Raw genomic sequence first — 17,431 nt, 5'->3', positions numbered from 1 at the left:
GCTCAAATCCTGAATGTGAGTTAGCAGATGAGGGATGCTCAGTTATGGCTTTTCGGTTGCCTGGAAAAATTCAATTCACCAAGTGTATGCTTATTGCTTATGTAAAAGGCATTGTGCTAGATACTGGGATTACAATGAGAAAATTAAAATCAGTATTTGATCTCAAGAAGCTTAAATTATCCTGGGTGTAGGGAGGAGAGAAACATCTCTCATATAAATAAATAAGAACAATGTATTAAAAGAAGAAAACATCCCTCACAATTAGGGAGAAGAAGGAAAGGCTTCCTGTGAGAAATGGCCCCTATAACAGATTCTCAAAAGAAGCTAGAAATTTTAAGAGATAGAGGAAATGAGGTTTCTCATAATCAGAAGTTCATTCCAAGGCATGGAAAATAATCTCAGGAAAGATAGTGAGATGGGAGATGGCATATCAAGTCCAGAGAATAACAAATAGACTGTTTTGGCCTGAATGGAAGGGAATACTTTGGCCCAAATGCAGAAGGGAATAATTGAAATAAATCTGGAAAGACAGGCCAGAACCCAACTGTGAAATGATTTAAATGCTAAACAGAAAATATTTTCATTAAGGGAAACCAATTAGGGAAAAATTGTAATAGTTCGGGGAGAAGTGATTTGTTATTGTTCATTTATTTTCAGTTGTGTCTTTATGACTTCATACTGGAGTAGTTTACCATTTCCTTTTCTAGCTCATTTTACAGATGAGGAAACTGAGGCAAAAAGAGGTAAGTAATTTGACCAAGGTCACACAGCTAGCCTATATCTAAGGCCAGACTTGAACTCAGGAAGAGTTTTCCTGATGTAAGTCCTGGCATACCATACCTTGTGCCATCTATCTGGCTAGAAGAGAAGATATGGGTCTGGATTGGAGTGTTTCCCATGTGAGTGAAGAAAGGGAAGGATAAAAGATTCAAGAGTGATTGTGAAAATAAATGGGCTGGTCATGTAACAAGAATGAGGGACAACATCTAGATGGTACAAATGGCACCCTGTGCAACAGAGAAAATGACAACCTTATTGAGGGCAATAGACCTTGCTCTAAATCTTGACTCTCCTATTGATAAGCTATGATACTTAGCAAATCTCTTTTCTCTCCAAATCTCAGTTTCCTCATCTATAGAAGGAGAGCATTGATACATTACTTAATTCGCATGGTTCTTGTGAGGAAAGTACATTGAAAATCTTAAAGTAGTATGATGATGATGATTATAGGTGATATTATATAGACTTTAAAAAGTTTGCCAAGTTCTTTGCAGATATTTTATCTTTACAATAATATATATGTAAATTATTATTAATATGTTTCAAGATAGTAGAAGGCCTCCAACATATTACCTCTTTAGGATTTATGGGGAAAATGGACAAGAAACAAGGATGAGAGGGTAAAGATGAGTGTGTGTTTCAATTCAATCCAACAAGCTCCTGCTGCATGCAGAATACTGTACAGAATAAAAAACTTGGATTACATACTATTTAGTCCATGCCCTCATGAGCATGGAGTTTACAATCTAGAAAAGAGATAATTATAAGATATAATATTAAATAAATGTATCTGAGCAGAGTAAAACAAGTGTTATATGTGGTCTGCAAGGAGCTCCTCCTCATTAAGAAAATTATAGATCTTTTAAATATTCATAGAAATTATTGACTCTCTCTTTTCTAACTTCTATCATTTTTCTATCATTCTTCTCTATATACTTTCCTCTTCTTTGTAACATAGTGATTTGCTTTCATATCTTTCCCTTCCTTAGATTGTAAACTCTTGGAGAGTACTATGTTATCAGTCTAGCAAAGGAACTAACATGGCATATGGTTAATAAATATTTATAGAATTGAATTGTTGAATTGAAGGGACCACCAAGACCATCTAGTCCATCATGAACCTGAATACAGATGCATTTTACAATAATGATTTTACCTATATAGCTTCTGGAAAATCCATAGGAATAGACATAAACAAATTAGTTAGTAGTCATGAAAAAACATTACCTATCAGATCTAAGGATAGGAAAAGAGTTCACGACCAGCCGAGAAATAGTGAGGCTTATGAAAGATAAAAGAGATAATTTTGATTACATAAAATTTAAAGGTTTTGCACAAATAAAAGTAATACAGCTATAATTAGAGGAAAAACAGAAAATGAGGACAAAAATCATTATAGCAGGTTTCTCCAATAAAGGTTTCACTTCTAAGTTATATAGGGAACTGAGCCAAATTGACAAAAATAAGAGCTCTTCCCCAACTGACAAATGGTCAAAAGAAATATATAGGCAATTTTTCGAGGAAGAAATCCAAATTATTAATAGCCATAAAATGCTCTTAATCACTAATAATTAGAGAAATAAAAATAAAAACAATTCTGATAGCATCTCATGCCTATAATATTGATTAAAATGACAAAAAATAAAGTAATAAATGCTGGAAAAGATGGGGAAAAACATATATCCTAATCCATTGTTGGTGAAACTGCAAACTAGTTGAACTATTTTGGAAAATAATGTGGAAATATGCCCCAAAGCTATTAAACTGTGCATACCTTTTGACCTATTAATACTACTATTAAATCTATATCCTAGAGAGATCAAAAAATAAAGGACCAATATGTTAGTGTCATACATATACATAATACACACATATATTCAGTTTTTTTGTTGTGGCAAAGAATTAAAAACTGAAGGGATGTCCATAAGTTAGAGAATGACTAAACAAGTTCTGGGATATGTATGTGATGGAATAAGATTGCACTGTAAAAAGTGACGACGGGAGAGTTTCAGAAAAACCAGGGAAGACTTGTATGAACTCTTGCAAAAGTTAAGTGACCAGAACCAGTAGAACAATTTATATAATGATAACAATATAACAAAATTGTAAAGATAATAAACTTGGGAAGACTCTTAACTTGATTTATTTTAATTAACAAAATGATTCACCACAAGTCCAAGAACTCATGATGAAACATACTCCTTGAGGGAAGGAGACTTTTTATTTATTTTTGTCTCTCTCCCAAGGCTGTATATTTGAAATGGAGCCCTTTTGCAGGTTTGTTACTATATTGCTGTAAACATGTCAACTTGTCAAGAGATAGACAAGTCAAGTGAGAATGACATCAAATCAGGCTTTAGAATTCTGGTAGGGAGTATTCTGAGTCTTCTTTCTGCTGGTTCCAGCAGACAGTAATTTAATAAAACCCTCTCATTTTTCAGATTAAGAACCTGAAATCCAGAGAAGGGAAATGAAACTGGAACCTTTCCAGAAATTGGACACCAGTATGGTCTTTTCTGACTAACAAGCACTAATTTTCTCTTTTCTTCTCTCTCATCAATTAACACTTTTAAAAAAGTCTAAAAGCAGATTCAGGGATACTTTTTAAACTTTCTCTATTTTTCTTGTTGTGTTATTGTTTTTGGTCTCTCTTCTTTTATGACTGCTATGGAAATGTTTTGCGTGACTTCATGGATATCTTATGAGGAACTATTTTTTAAAAATGTGGTCTAATTTAGCCTGAAAAAGAAAATACCTAGGGAGATGTAAAAGGCAATAACATAGAAGGATAAAATTTCAGGTTAGCCTTAGAGGACAGAACCAGGATTGATAGGACTCTGAACAGAGACAGATTTCAATTTAATGTTTAAAAAAATGCTAAAAAGTAGAGGTACTCAAAGGTGCAATGGATAACTGGTGGTGAGTTTCCCATTGCTAAAGGTCATCAAGTAACAGCACAATGATCCCTTGCTGGGAATTCCTTTTCAGTAATGGATGAAATTAAATAGCTTCTGAGATTTTTTTTTCACTTTGAGATTTTATTTAGAGAAAAACAAATCCCATTCATCTTTCAAGATCTGAAATATGACCTTCCTCCACTATATTCTTTGACTAACCCAGGCCACACTGTCATCCTCACTTCTCTGCTTTTCTACAGCATTTATGGTCTGTATACCAGTTTATCATCATCATATATTGCTCTCTAATTGTCTTCTCTCTGTGAAACTTGTTTCTGTTTCCTCAATCACTCTCCAGGCTCTTTGAGAAACCCATGTCTTATAACACTGTCTTTCCCAGAGAGTCAGTCTACCCCAGAGCTCAGCAGTCTTGGCATCCAGTACAGATGTGCTAATTGGTTATATAATGATAGAAAATTGTTAATACCAAGTGTAATGTTATTTGTCACTCCCTTAAATGATCCTAGTAATATATTTCAGTAATGTCCTTACATTTCTACTCTTAAGATATTTATTCTCAATTAGGTTGAGCTTAATAATTCTCTAAGTAGCTTCATCTCAGCTTCTAAAGACCTTGCCCCCTTCAATTGGGATTCATAGCACAAAGGGCAAAATAGCTAGAATGAAATGGTTTCCCTTGCTCAGATTTCCAAGGGCACTTGGCATCCCATAACCACTTCTTTCTACCTTCCTCCCTCTTTCTCCTATGAGTGTAAAAACCTTTTTTTTTCATGGATCTCTGGATTAGAAAATCTATTATATTCTGCACTCATGATACATCCCCCAGGATGACAGGTTTGCTACCCTATTATCACAATTATAGACACTTTAGTCCTCAGCTGATGACTTTGTTTTTACCTCCTACATTTGAGGTGAAGGTGCTGCTCCCTAGGGGAAAGTTTATTTTGGTAAAGAAGGCTCAAGGTGATTCCAATCTTAGCCACTCCCATGGAGGAAAAAAAACTTTGCTTAAAAAAAAAAAAAGAATAAACATTTACAAAAACAATAAAATAAACATACAAAGTAAGTCCTTTTTGGGGGGCAGATAGGGAGCCTGCAGTGACAAATCTATGATTTTATTCATGCAGGGAACTCCTAGTATGAAAAACTGCCTTCATTCACACAGACTGGTTAATTCAGAAGCAAGATTTGAATGACCAGATTTCTATCCATTATGCCAACAATGTTTGTAAAATGCTTAGGTTTTGTTTTTTGTTTTTTATAAAAGCAGCATATTTCACAGAGAAATATTTACTTTGGTATCCTAGAGTTGATTATTATATAAGATGGTTTCTTTCTCCCCAAATTGTAAATATTTCTAATTAAATTTTGGTGTATGCTTACTTAATCAGTGATCATTGCAAATTATGACACAAATTATCCATCTCAACACTCCACAGCTACTCGATGTGCTGATTGTAGTCTAAAGCCAATGGTGATAGAACTTTTTCTAAAGGGATCTCCCTTTGTAGTGGGGAGGTCCTACTTGGACCCCATACCTTAAAGCAGACAAGGAGCCATCCAGAACTGGAGGTGGGGAAGAGGGAAGAACTAAGGCAAGCTAATTCCATTACTTCTGGAAAAGCTAAAGACTTGACCCTCTCTTCACTTCCCTCTCTCCTAATACAGTGCCATTCCTATTTATTATTAATAACAACAGATTCACATTTGTAATTTTTTTGTGCTGATGTGGTCTTTAAGGTTACAAAAATACCTTCTACAAAACCTTTTTAAGATGGGTAGGGCAAAAATCATTGCCTTCATTGTTTAGCTAAGAAAACTGAGATCTGGGCAAGTGAAATGACTTTCCAGCCAAATGGCAGAGTAAGAAATCAACCTAGATCCTCTCATTCTGAGATCAGTCTTCCTTTTACTACTGCGTGATTAAATATATACTAACACTATCCAAGTATTTTGTCAGACACACCTCTGGCCCAAATGAAGGGAGCAACTTATTATACAATCCTAGGTAATAAGAATATTAAGAATTAGGGAGTCAAAGAATTACAGAATTGGAAATAACCATACAATCATGGAAAACAGACTGTTTGAGCTGAAAGAGGCCTTAGAATTGCTGAATTTCTAAGTGGGAACTTTTACAGATGAGGGAACTGAAGACCAAAGAGGTAAAATCCTTGATTGAATTCATGAAGTTAGTGGATTAATTATTTGGCTGAGACCAACAATTTTTACAAAACAAAACAAAATAAAAACACTTTAAAGTTATTTCTAATATCCTTTCATATATCTAGTCAATTCAAATCCAGCAATTTATTAATTATACCCCAGTTTCTTAAACTGTGGGTCTTGACACCATGTAGGATCTTGTGTGAATGGGGGGGAGTCACAAAATTATGATTCATTATCAATAAATGTTTGACTTGTATACCTATTTTATATGCCTATTACCCAGGGTAGTCTCAAGCAAAAAGTCCCAAGAGTGAAAAAAGTTTAAGAAGCTCTGATCTATGTGATTTTGAGGAAGTTACTTTACTTTTCCAGTTTGCAGCTTTCTCTTCTATGAAACGAGGGGGTTGAGCTCAATGACCTACCAAGTTCTTTCCGGTGCTAAACTTACGACTCCAATATAATTGTAATCTAGGTCCTCATTTAAAGCAAAAATTGAGTCCCAAAAGGATGACTTGCCCAATATCACATAGGAAGGAAGATAAGTAAGTGCTGAATTTTGTAATATGGATTCAGTGCTGTAATAAGTAGCTAAGAGGGATGAGAGAGGAGAGTTCTTTGCCAGGAAAGACTTTGAGCGAAAAGAGGTGGGTCATAATGGAAGGAAACAAGCATTTATTATGGTCCTTTTATATGTGCTAGGTGCTTTACAAATATCATCTCATTTGATTCTCAATACAACCCTTAGAGGTAGGTACTATCTTATTTTCAAGCTTTCCCTCACTTTAATTCACAGCTCCCTGATGTCATGGCTTTCTTTGAGAATGAAGGACAAACAACAGTTGGGGAAATTGAAGTGCAGAGGGATTAAGCGGCTTTGCGAAGGCGATACAGTCAGTAAGTATCTGGGGCAGGAATTGAACTCATTTCTTCCTGATGCTTACCCTGACAGTCTAATCAATCATCATCATCATCATCATCAGCAGCAGCAGCAGCATTTATATAATGCTTGACATGTGCCAGGCCCTTTACAATTATTGTCTCACTTGATCCTTATGACAACCTTGTGAGGTAGACACTATTATTATTCCAAATATACAGATACAGAAACAGGCAGAGGTTAAAAAGTTGACCAGGAAGTATCTAAGGTTAGATTTGAATTCAGGCTTCCTGATCCCAGGAGCAATACCCTATCCATTGTACTATCTGGTTGCCTTTGCAAATAGCACTACAGGGGAAAATAACATAAGACAAGAAGTTTAAAAGGATCAAATAAACGAGATCACAAGGAAACAAATATGTGTTGCACTATCTGGTCTTCCTTTCCTTGCTTCTTTTTTCACCCATAATTTAGCCTAAGTTCAGTACCTTTCTGTGTCTCTAAGATTCCTTGTCTTCCCAGAGCCATTTTCCTTTGGGAAAGCCCCAGTTCTGTACCCTATCACCATGAAGAAGTGATTGGAGAGAATAGTCTAATCCTATCATTTTGCAGATAAGTAATTTGTCCAAATTCATACAGTAAGTGGACAAAATGGAGCTCACACCGAGGTCTTTCTATTATGAAACCAGAGGTCTTTCCACTTTACCAGTGCTACTAAGAGAGGGAAAGATTTTTGGTTTAACAGTCAATGTTTTTGTTATTGTTATTGTTTGGTCATTTTAGTTATGTCCAACTCTTTATGACCCCTAGGGTTTTCTTGGAAAGATACCGAATTGATTTGTTATTTCCTTTTTCAGTTAATTTCAGAAGAAACTGAGGCAGAATTAGGTGACTTGTCCAGAGTCATACAACTAGTAAGTGTCTAAAGATGGATTTGAACTCAGAAAGATGAATCTTCCTTACTCCACACCCAGCACTCAATGCACTATGGCACCTTCCTATGGCGCTTTTCTTCAAATCAGAATCCCTGAAGTCATATCTAGAATCAATCATCTGTAAATCCTCTCCTTTCCTAGATAGGAAAACAGAAACTGAGAAGGGGAAAGTCACCACACAGTAAATGGCAGAACTTTGCTTCAAATTCTGGCTCCCAATCATATATATATATATATATATATATATATTTTTTTTTTTTTTTTTCTCCAGCTATGGTTACTCCCACCATGAAACATCTCAGATCTCTATAGGGCTTTAAAAACCTAATAAGAATTTTCCTCACAACTGATACAGAGTGCTAGTCTGAACAAATCATCTATGATCATGATAGAATATTACTGTTTTGTTAGAAATGATAACTTGGATTATTTAGAAAAACATGGAAAGACTTGTATGAAATATTGAAGAGTGAAATTAGCAGAATCAAGAGAACATTGTATAATTAACAGCAAGATGTTTGGAATCAGGGAGATCTGAGTTCAAACCAACCTCAGATACCTATTAACTATTGATATAGGCAAGTCATGTAACATTTCTATATCTCAGTTTCCTCACATATAAACTCCCCTTCAGTTCTAAATCTAAGTTCCTTTGACTCACATAAGGCATTATTTTAAAGATGAGAAATTTTGGTAGAGTCACAGAGATATCATAAAAGCAAGGATTAAAATTTAGGCTTTCAATCCAGAATCTTTGTATCACATATCATGGCATTTCACATGAGCCAGAAATCCATGGACCTGCTTTGGATCCTAGTAGCCAGCCACTCTCCCAGTAGAACCCCTCAGCCAACACTAATGCAAGGGACCACAACAGCATATAAATGTGTGTCCTGTGCCCTGGCTTTTTTTTTTTTAATGCAGGAATTATTAGCTCCTTCCAGGGAGGATTTTGCTGATAGCAAAAGGGCTTTAACAGTATAACTTAAGAAATCACTGCCATACCTTCTGTCTTTCCTTCTTTGATTTAGACTGTAAGCTGTCTTTGGCTTGTGTGGGAAGCTTGGTTTTTTTTTTTCATTAATGTGTGGCCTGGTTTATTTCTTTGGGTTATGAGTTCCTGCCCTAGAAAAACCTGCCCTTAAAACCCACTCAGAAAATTTTTTTTCTTATATTTTCTTACTCCTTACATTTAGAGGGCATTTTAAGTCTTGTAAAGTGCTTTCCTTGCAACATTTCTGATGGGTAGATTATGCAAGTATCATTTTGCTTACTTTATAGATGAGGTTCTGAGAGGGTATAAAAATCACAATATTTAGTGCTAGAAGGGGCCTTAGAGATTATCCAGACCAATTTCTTAACTTTAAAACTGCTAAACAAATGCCTGAGACTTCTTGAGAGACTTGTTCAAGATCACACAGATAATAGAAGCCAGGCTGCTTTCTTATTGTAAAATCTGTGGTCTTTCCATTAGTTAATGGCTTCTTTCCAGAAATGAAACAGGTTGCTTTAAGAGATGGCATTCTCCTTTTCCTTCAGAGTCTCCAATGAGAGAATGGATGACCAAGGTGAGGATGTATGGATTGACTAAATGACCACTGAAAATCCTTCTAACTCTTAAATTGTATGACATTATGACTCCAAACATAAATGAAAACCTTGTGACATTTCAAAGTGAGTTCATTCCAAAGCTCATGCAGACAAAAGAGTTGTTTTAATTTGCATTTATCTAATCAATAGTGATTTAGAGCATCTTTTCATATGACTATAAATGGTTTTAATTTCATCATCATATCATGCATTTCTTAATGAAAACTCATAAATATCATTTTCATCAAGGACCAGAAAGTGGTTCTGCAAGAAACCCCTAAATGGTGAAACATGGAATACAGAGATGAATAGGTAAATTACCATCAAACATAAGATCATATGTTATTAGTGCTAGAAGGGGCATTGGAGATTATAATTCTTCAGTACAAATTTTATCTATCCTTCAAGAGCCCTCACAAATATCACTCTCTCCAAGAAATCTTTCCTGATAACTGCAGGCCTTGATGATTTTCCTTAAAACTCACAGTATTGAGTAATCCTAGGCAAGTGGATCACCATAGAATTTTGAAACCAGAAGGGACTGGTTCAACCAGCACCTAAGTAGGGATTTTATTTTATTATAACCTCTCAGATTGGCTAAGACTACAGAAAAGATAATGATAAATGTTAGAGGGGAAGTGGGAAAAGTGGTCACTAATGCATTATTGGTGGAGTTGTGAAATGATCCAACCATTCTGGAGAGCAATTTGGAAGCACACTCAAAGGATTATAAAACTGTGCAAACCTTTGATTCAGCAGTGCTATTACTGAGTCTGTATCCCAAGAAAATCATTGAGGGAAAAGGACCCATATGTGTAAAAATGTTTATAACAGTTCTTTTTGTGTGGCAAAGAATTAGAAAATGAGTAGATGTCCATTAGTTGGAAATGGCTGAATAACTTTTGATATATGAAAGTAATGGAATATTATTGCACTATTAAAATGATGAACAAGCTTATTTTAGAGTGGCTTGGAAAAATTTACACTAAATAGTGCTGAGTAAGACAAGTTGAATCAGGAATACATTGTACATAGTAACAGCAAGATTATGCAATGATCAACTATGAAAGACTTGGTTCTTCTCAGCAATTCAGTGATCCAAGGCAATTCCAATAAATTTTGGATAGAAAAAGCAATTTATATCCAGAGAGAGAACCAGGGAGACTGAATGTAAATCAACACATGCTCTCACTTCCCCCTTTTTTTCTTTTCTTTTTTTTTCTCTTCTGGTTTTCCCCTTTTATTCTGATTATTTTCTCCCAACATGATTCATAAATAAATGTATATTAAAAATTAATGTACATATATAACCAGAAAAAATAAAACAATAAAAAAGGAAAAACAAACCAAAAAAATAAAGTGCTATACTCTAGGTACCAGCAAAAAAAGCAAAGAAAGAAAAGAAATGCATGTCACAGGTCCTCCCAGTTGGGTAATGGATTTGAAAGTTAAGGTTGAAAATAGGTCTGCCTTTACACAGGACTATTCAAGCAGGAATTAGACCTCAAATCTCTGAGAAAGCCTATTCTTCATAATCCCAAACCGTGATTCTGCTTCCTATTTCTTGATACTCATTTTGGGAAGAGATAAATTCTTTCATTCCTCAAGTAGAAAACTGCTTCCAATGCAAATCCATTTGGAAAAGGGAAATAAAACTAAATTCCTTCATACTTTGATGATAATGGAGACAGTATTGGATAAGAACTTCATGTATGTCTTGGTAATGTGTCCCTCCCCATTTAAAATATCTTTGGAGGATAGATATGCTCCTCAAGGGCACACCTTTTGCTTGGCTGGCTCTAATATCTGTGTTTTTAGTGGGGGAACCATTGAATCAAGAGAGGGAATTGCCCTTCTGGACTCTGTCTTCAGGGGCAATAATCAGCTTCACAGACAGTATTATGGCCTAAACTTTGAATCCCTGCAAGAAATAACTGCCTGTTTGCAAGTTGAGCATCTTTAGAAGTTGCACTGATACTTCTAGGATTTTACATCAATGAACTGGGTATGACTCCTATTATGCTTCAGCAAGACTAGACAACTCAACATTCTGAAATGTGACTTGTACACAGTCACAGGACTCTTCAACTTTGTCCATACTCTCCTCTTTTTGTGAAACATTTCCCTTCTTTATCTGCTCCATCTCTGTCTATGGCTACACAACCCATCCTTCAAAGCTCATTCAAATACTAACTCCTCCAGGAAGCCTTCTCTGATCTGTCCAACTGGAAGTGATCTTTCTGTCCTTTGTTTTTAAAAGACCTTTACATGAGCTTCTTTTTTAAAAAATAATTTACTCTTTTTGAATTTTAGTTATTTATTTGGATATTTCAGTTACATGTAGTAAAGTGAATAGAGTGCTAGATCTGGAGTCAGGAAGACTCATCTTCTGAGTTCAAATATGGTTTCAAATGCTTACTACCAAAAGTCACTTGACTCTGTTTGCCTCAGTTTCCTCATTTGTAAAAAGAGCAGGAGAAGAAAATGGCAAAATACTCCAGTAGCTTTACCAAGAAAACCTCAGATAAGGTCACAAAGGATCAGACATAACTCATCTTCCTCTCCTAGAGAGTGAACTCCATGAGAACTAGGAGTGGTTTTTTTTATTGGTATCTTTCCCTGACTACAGTACTCAATAGTGAATCCTATACACTGCAAGTGCTCAGGGAATATTTATCAAATGAAGGATAATAATAATAGATGACATGTACATAGCTTGTTACAAAGCTCTTTACATCCAATATCTCATTCAATTCTCAAAAATACCATCACCTCTATCTTCCCTCCATAAGACTAGTATTATAGATATTGTTAGCCCCATTTTATAAAGAAGGAAACTGAGGTTCAAAGTAACTCTAATGACTCATCCAAAATCATATAACCAGTTGTCAGAGAATAGAGAGTGGAACCCATCCCCATATCCAAATTCTATTATAGCTCAGCTGAATAGAGTCATATTTTCCTTGGGCAAAGAGCCCAGAAGCCCACTTGTATTCCAGGGGTGAACAAGGGTTTTTGCCAGTGGACTTAATACTCCAAACACCAATCTATAAATAGCTACATGAAAATAGCTCATGAGATTTAAGCAATGCTACCTCTCTCTCTTTACACAGCCTGCTGTGCAGTCCAAAGGGAGAGGAGCCCATATGTATTGCCTAACAGATTCCTCCCTTCCCCCAGCACAGCTTGATTATAGTAATATTCAGGCAAATTGAAGGTTTTAAAGACAAAGCAAAGTTGTACTTGTATCTCCTCTCAGATTAGTTTAGGAACTAAATGCAAAACTAGAGGTATCTGAACTGTGCCTCCATCAGTGGTAATATCACCTTAAGTGGTAACATTACCTCGAATTGGGTGTCCAGGATCTGACCATCCATCATCTCCCTCAGGAAGTTCCAAGGAGGAGGAAGGATGGGCAGTGATTATTAGCTCCACTTCACTGACAGGAAGCTGACTGCAGGAAGAAAAAAGGCTCTCCCACCACCCAAGGGAATCAAGAAACCCAGTGGGACATTGCTAAATTTTAGGATCAACAAAGACTGATATCACTTTTCTCCCGAAGTGAAACCCAGGATATGCTGTAATAAGCACTGAATTTGGAATCAGAGGTCTTCTTCCTTAAGATGTTAGCTTTGTTCCTTACCTAAGTAGTGAGGGGAGAATCACTTACTTTAATAGATCTTAGTTTTCTTGGCTGCTAAAGAAGAGAATTACTAGATGGTTTCCTGAGACTCCTTGTTGCTCTAAATTCTATGTTCTTTGTAATCTCTGTTACTTTCTCTGGGCTAATCATTTCAAAGTACCAAGAATTTTAACCCTGTTATTTGTAGCTAATTATAGAACTGGTTTGCTCTTCTTTTTCTTACTTTGCCATTCAGTGACCTCCATAGGGTGCCCCATTCAATCCACCCAATTTCACAACCTCCATTTGCCCAGTATGTATACTTTTTTTCTGGTTGTGTCCAACCAGGCACATCTTCTCATTCTTCAGAACAAATTTTATCTATCCTCAAGAGCCCTCACAAATATCACTCTCTCCAAGAAGTCTTTCCTGATAACTGCAGGCCTTGATGATTTTCCTTAAAACTCACAGTATTGAGTAATCCTAGGCAAGTGGATCACCATAGAATTTTGAAACCAGAAGGGACTGGTTCAACCAACACCTAAGTAGGGATTTTATTTCCAAAAATATATGAAAAATGGTCCTTTAGCCTCTGCCTGAAGATTCCTCTGATCTGGAGATAACTTAATGTTTCTTGATACAGTTTGTTACATTTATAGACTATTACAAAGTGTCTCCCCATTCCTACCTCTCCACCCTGTTCTGTTGCTTTACTGAACTAGTTACTTCTGTTGCTTTACTGAACTAGTTACTCCTCTTGCCTTCTGGTACCAAAGCAGAACAAGAGCAGAAAGAAGTATGACTCTGGATTCAAAACTGAATTCAGACCCTGCCTCTGATACTATTTGTGTGACATTGGAAAAGTTCCTTAACTTCTTTGGTCTAAGTTTTCTCTTCTATAAAATGGGGATGGAGGCTAACCATATAAGGTTTCTGACCTTTTTTAGCTCTATTAATCCTTGATCTTGTAATCTCTTTTTCATATAACGTCACAATGTATAAAATGTTTAGGAGACATAATTTCTGTGTAATTAGACATTTTATTATTTGTAGCTAGCAAATAATTAATAAAGGTGGTTATTTGGTGTCTTTCATAAAACAAAGACCCTTCCTGGGTATCTCTTGATATTTATATATCCTTGCAAGAGTAGGTGTTCTCAATAGATGGAAATCAATTCTGATTGGTTAGCAAAAGAATGAAAGAATGAATATTTTACAAGAGGTAGACTTGTTCTAATGAGGGCTGGGGGACATGGCTTTGATCTCTCAGTCTAGGACAGACTAGGATTTAGACTATCCAAACTAGGGCAGTCTAAGCAAAGGAAATCCACTTTCACTCAGACCCGTCTGACCAGAACACAATGGGTCTGGATTCACCTAGATTAGCCTTTTGATCAGACCTAAACTTTCCTAGTTGGGTAAATCTCATCCAAGATTACATCTCATCATCAGCCATGCCCTTCACAGTACTAAACTTTAACCTAATCTCCAAATGAGGAAATAGGAAGGGAAAAAGTCCTGAATCTCCCCAAATGTTAACAACTGGTTATTTAATAATCATTTCTCTCATGAGAGCCCTTCATACATGTGAAGACATCAATAATATTCTGTCTTTTCTTTTCCAGGCTATTTTCTTCAATAAATCCTTTGTTTATTGTCCCTTCACTGTCAGTCATTTCTCTTGGTACCCTTCAGCTTGTCAGTATCAGTTAAAAAATGTATCCCCCCTTCCCTACAGACTGAACATAGTGGTCTTATCAGAGAAGGACCACTTATTGGAGATATTATGGGAACTGGACTAGACAGCCCTACTGGAGTCCTTCCTTCCCTTCTCTGAGCCTCAATTCAACTAGAATGTTTTTAATGCCTACTTAAGCAGTGCTAAAGAAATGGAAGATGAAAGAGCCAGGGGGCACCTTCATCTCTGGATTCTTAAGTCTGTTACCAGCATGGTACAGTAGAATGCCTTGGATTTTGAGCCAAATGATCTGGGAGGAATCCTGGCTTTGATCCATCATATCTCTGGAGCTTTGGGGCAAGTTGCTTCATCTTTGGACCTCAGTTTCCTCATCTGTTAAAACTGAGGCGTCTCTTGAATCACATACAAATAGCCAGGAAAGCATAAAGCATCAGAAAGGTGAGCTGCTACTCTGATTATTACCTTGGGCCTCTGCCCCAGGGTTCTCCTTTCCTCCAGTGCTGAAAAACCTTAGGCTCCCCAGAGACTCTTTCAGCATGGGGGTGGGGGCGGGGACTGTCACATGGTGCAGTAACTGAATTGGAGCCGCCAGCAGGGGCAGAGGATGGGGAAGCACAGGTTTTACTAAACAGGCTTTATTGCGACCTGGCTCAGCTGCTATAGCTCCAGGGACTCCCTCTCTTTCTCCCTCTTTCTTTCTGAACCTCCGGAGCTTTTTTAAGGCAGCAGCGTCTGTTTGCCTGAAATACTGACCCTCTGCTTCTTTCTGAACCCCAAGACCATACCCAATGAAGTGCAAAGGGAGTTGTGAGCTGAAGTGCAAAGAACACTCTAATGAGAGTGGGAAAGCAGGGGTTCTCAGTGCTGGCACTACCATCAGTTAGTTGACTGTGTGACCTTAGGCAAATCCCTTTCTCCCTCTGGGACTCAATTTCCTTCTCGGTAAAATGATGGTTGAATTTGGAGAAGATGATCAATAAGGTTCCTCCAAGTTCTAACAGTTTGTGATTGTGACCTGGGGACAGGAGAGGAGGGTGGCAACCTTCGGATTAAGGTAGGCGGGAGCTGAGTGCTTGGAGGTTGCTTGCTCTCAATTAGGGAGTCAGCTCTTAGGCATGTACAAGAAAATCCCGAAACCAACTAGGCATTTAGCTGAAGGTTGAGGCGTGCATACTCTCCAGACCGAAAGCAGTCGGAGAGGGAACTATATAATACGTGTATACACGTATATTTCCTTCCCCTGCAAAAGCACAACTGCAGTTTTCTTCCTGGTGCTTTTCACGCACGCAGTGACCAGGGAAGACCCGGGGCGCCACTCCCGGACCAGGGAGCCAAGAAAGAAATCAGGAGGAGGCGTTATTTGGTTAATGCGTCCATATGGTCTTTGGAAATTACCACCGAATCGCCTCTGTCCCAAGCCCAAGCACTCTTGTCGGGCTAACCTAACGGGGGCTTTTCAGAAGGGAGATTCTTTAGGCTGGGACCGGTGGTGGTGCGAACCGAGGGCGGCGTGCGGAGGGGAAGTCCTGCAGTTGCCGGGGGCTGGACAGCTCCTATGGCGGGTTCCCTCTACCTCCCTCCGCAGTCCCCCGAGACCACTGCAGGCGTACAGCAGAAGCTGGGGTAGGGGAGCTGAAGGGAGAAGTGGGATGGGAAAGAAGGGGGTGAGGCAGGAGAAGGAGGAGAGGGGAAAGAAGAAGAGGAGGGACAGAAGGAAGGGGGAGGGGAGAAGCGAGGGAGGGAAGGAAGGCTATAAGGTAGGAGAGAAGGGGGAGGGAGAGAAAGGAGGGGGTGACAGAGAGCGGGAGGGAAAAGGAGGGGATGAGGAGGTACTCACAGCGCGGGGGAGCCGGCCGGCCCTTCGCCTGCAGCCGCTGCTGCTCCACATGGTGACCCGCGGGGACGAGGCGCGGCAGCTGGGGAGGTTCTGCTCCCGCGGAGAGCAAGGCAGCCAAGCAGGCGCGTACGGGGCTGGCGCCGCGGCCCCGGCTCGGCCAGGCTGGGAGGCGCCCGCGCGGACTCTTCATGACGGAACTGGCGAGAGGCTGGACCACCGCCCCACCCCCACCCCATCCCTGACTTCCTTTACACTGCACCCCAGCTCGGGTCCCCGACCCCAGGGATGCAGCGCGAAGGAGAACTGCAGGCGGAGAAAGAACTAAGAGGAAACGCTGTGCCAAGGGTTCGAGTCCAAGTCTTGACCCAACTTCTGTGACTTCCCTCAATGAGCCTCAGTTTCCCCATATGCAAATGACCCAGTAGGGATAGCTGGTCTCTAAGATCCCTTCGAGTCTGGCATGCTATGGAACATCTTCAAGCTCCATCACAGAATCCTTAGATTTGCTCCCTTCAAGGTTTGCTTTCCTCTACAGGAGGCCTTTCCTCATTTTCCGATTATGAGTCTTCACCTTCCAAGACTACATATAGACTTATTTATACACCCAGTATTTTTCCTAATAGAATTTAAACTCTTTGAGGCCAGACTTTCTTTCGTCTTTTCTTGGCTCTTTGGCTGATTCATTTTTCTTACCAAGACCTATGAATTCACTAGTGTATTGAAACTTCTGATGGGGAAATTCCTTTAGTTAAAGCACATCTACAGCTTAAAAAAATAAAGATATGGTCTCAGGAGCTGCCTGGGTCAGGAAGAAATTACATGACCTGTCCCACATAAACTGTAGTCTACTCTGAGGCAGAGTTTTAACTGAGACCTTCCTGAATTCAAAGCTAGCCTTCTATCCACCTGGCACAAAAGAGATGCCCAATAAATGCTTGTTGAATTAAATTGAATATTATTTTTCTTAGGTGTCAGTTGCTGATTTTTAGGCAGGCAATTTGCAG

At 38.3% G+C, this 17,431-nt stretch overlaps 1 protein-coding gene across 2 annotated transcripts in view; it reads right to left on the bottom strand.

The window, feature by feature from the left end:
- The window catches only part of BEGAIN (brain enriched guanylate kinase associated), a 272,336-nt gene extending 255,772 nt beyond the window's left edge, over positions 1 to 16,564 (bottom strand). The window contains exon 1 of one of the 2 annotated variants that reach the window (XM_074291270.1): positions 16,428 to 16,564. In XM_074291270.1, coding sequence (XP_074147371.1) covers positions 16,428 to 16,478 — 51 coding nt within the window. In that variant the 5' untranslated portion in view covers positions 16,479 to 16,564. The remainder of the gene's footprint in view (positions 1 to 16,427) is intronic. The other variant, XM_074291266.1, reaches the window with a different exon arrangement.
- Between the last annotated feature and the right edge of the window lie 867 nt (positions 16,565 to 17,431).

The sequence above is a fragment of the Sminthopsis crassicaudata genome, chromosome 2 (genome assembly GCF_048593235.1).
Source record: "Sminthopsis crassicaudata isolate SCR6 chromosome 2, ASM4859323v1, whole genome shotgun sequence".
NCBI classification, from domain to species: Eukaryota; Metazoa; Chordata; class Mammalia; order Dasyuromorphia; family Dasyuridae; genus Sminthopsis; species Sminthopsis crassicaudata.
Note: the sequence above shows the minus strand (reverse complement) of the source record. Positions and strands in the feature narration are given on the sequence as shown.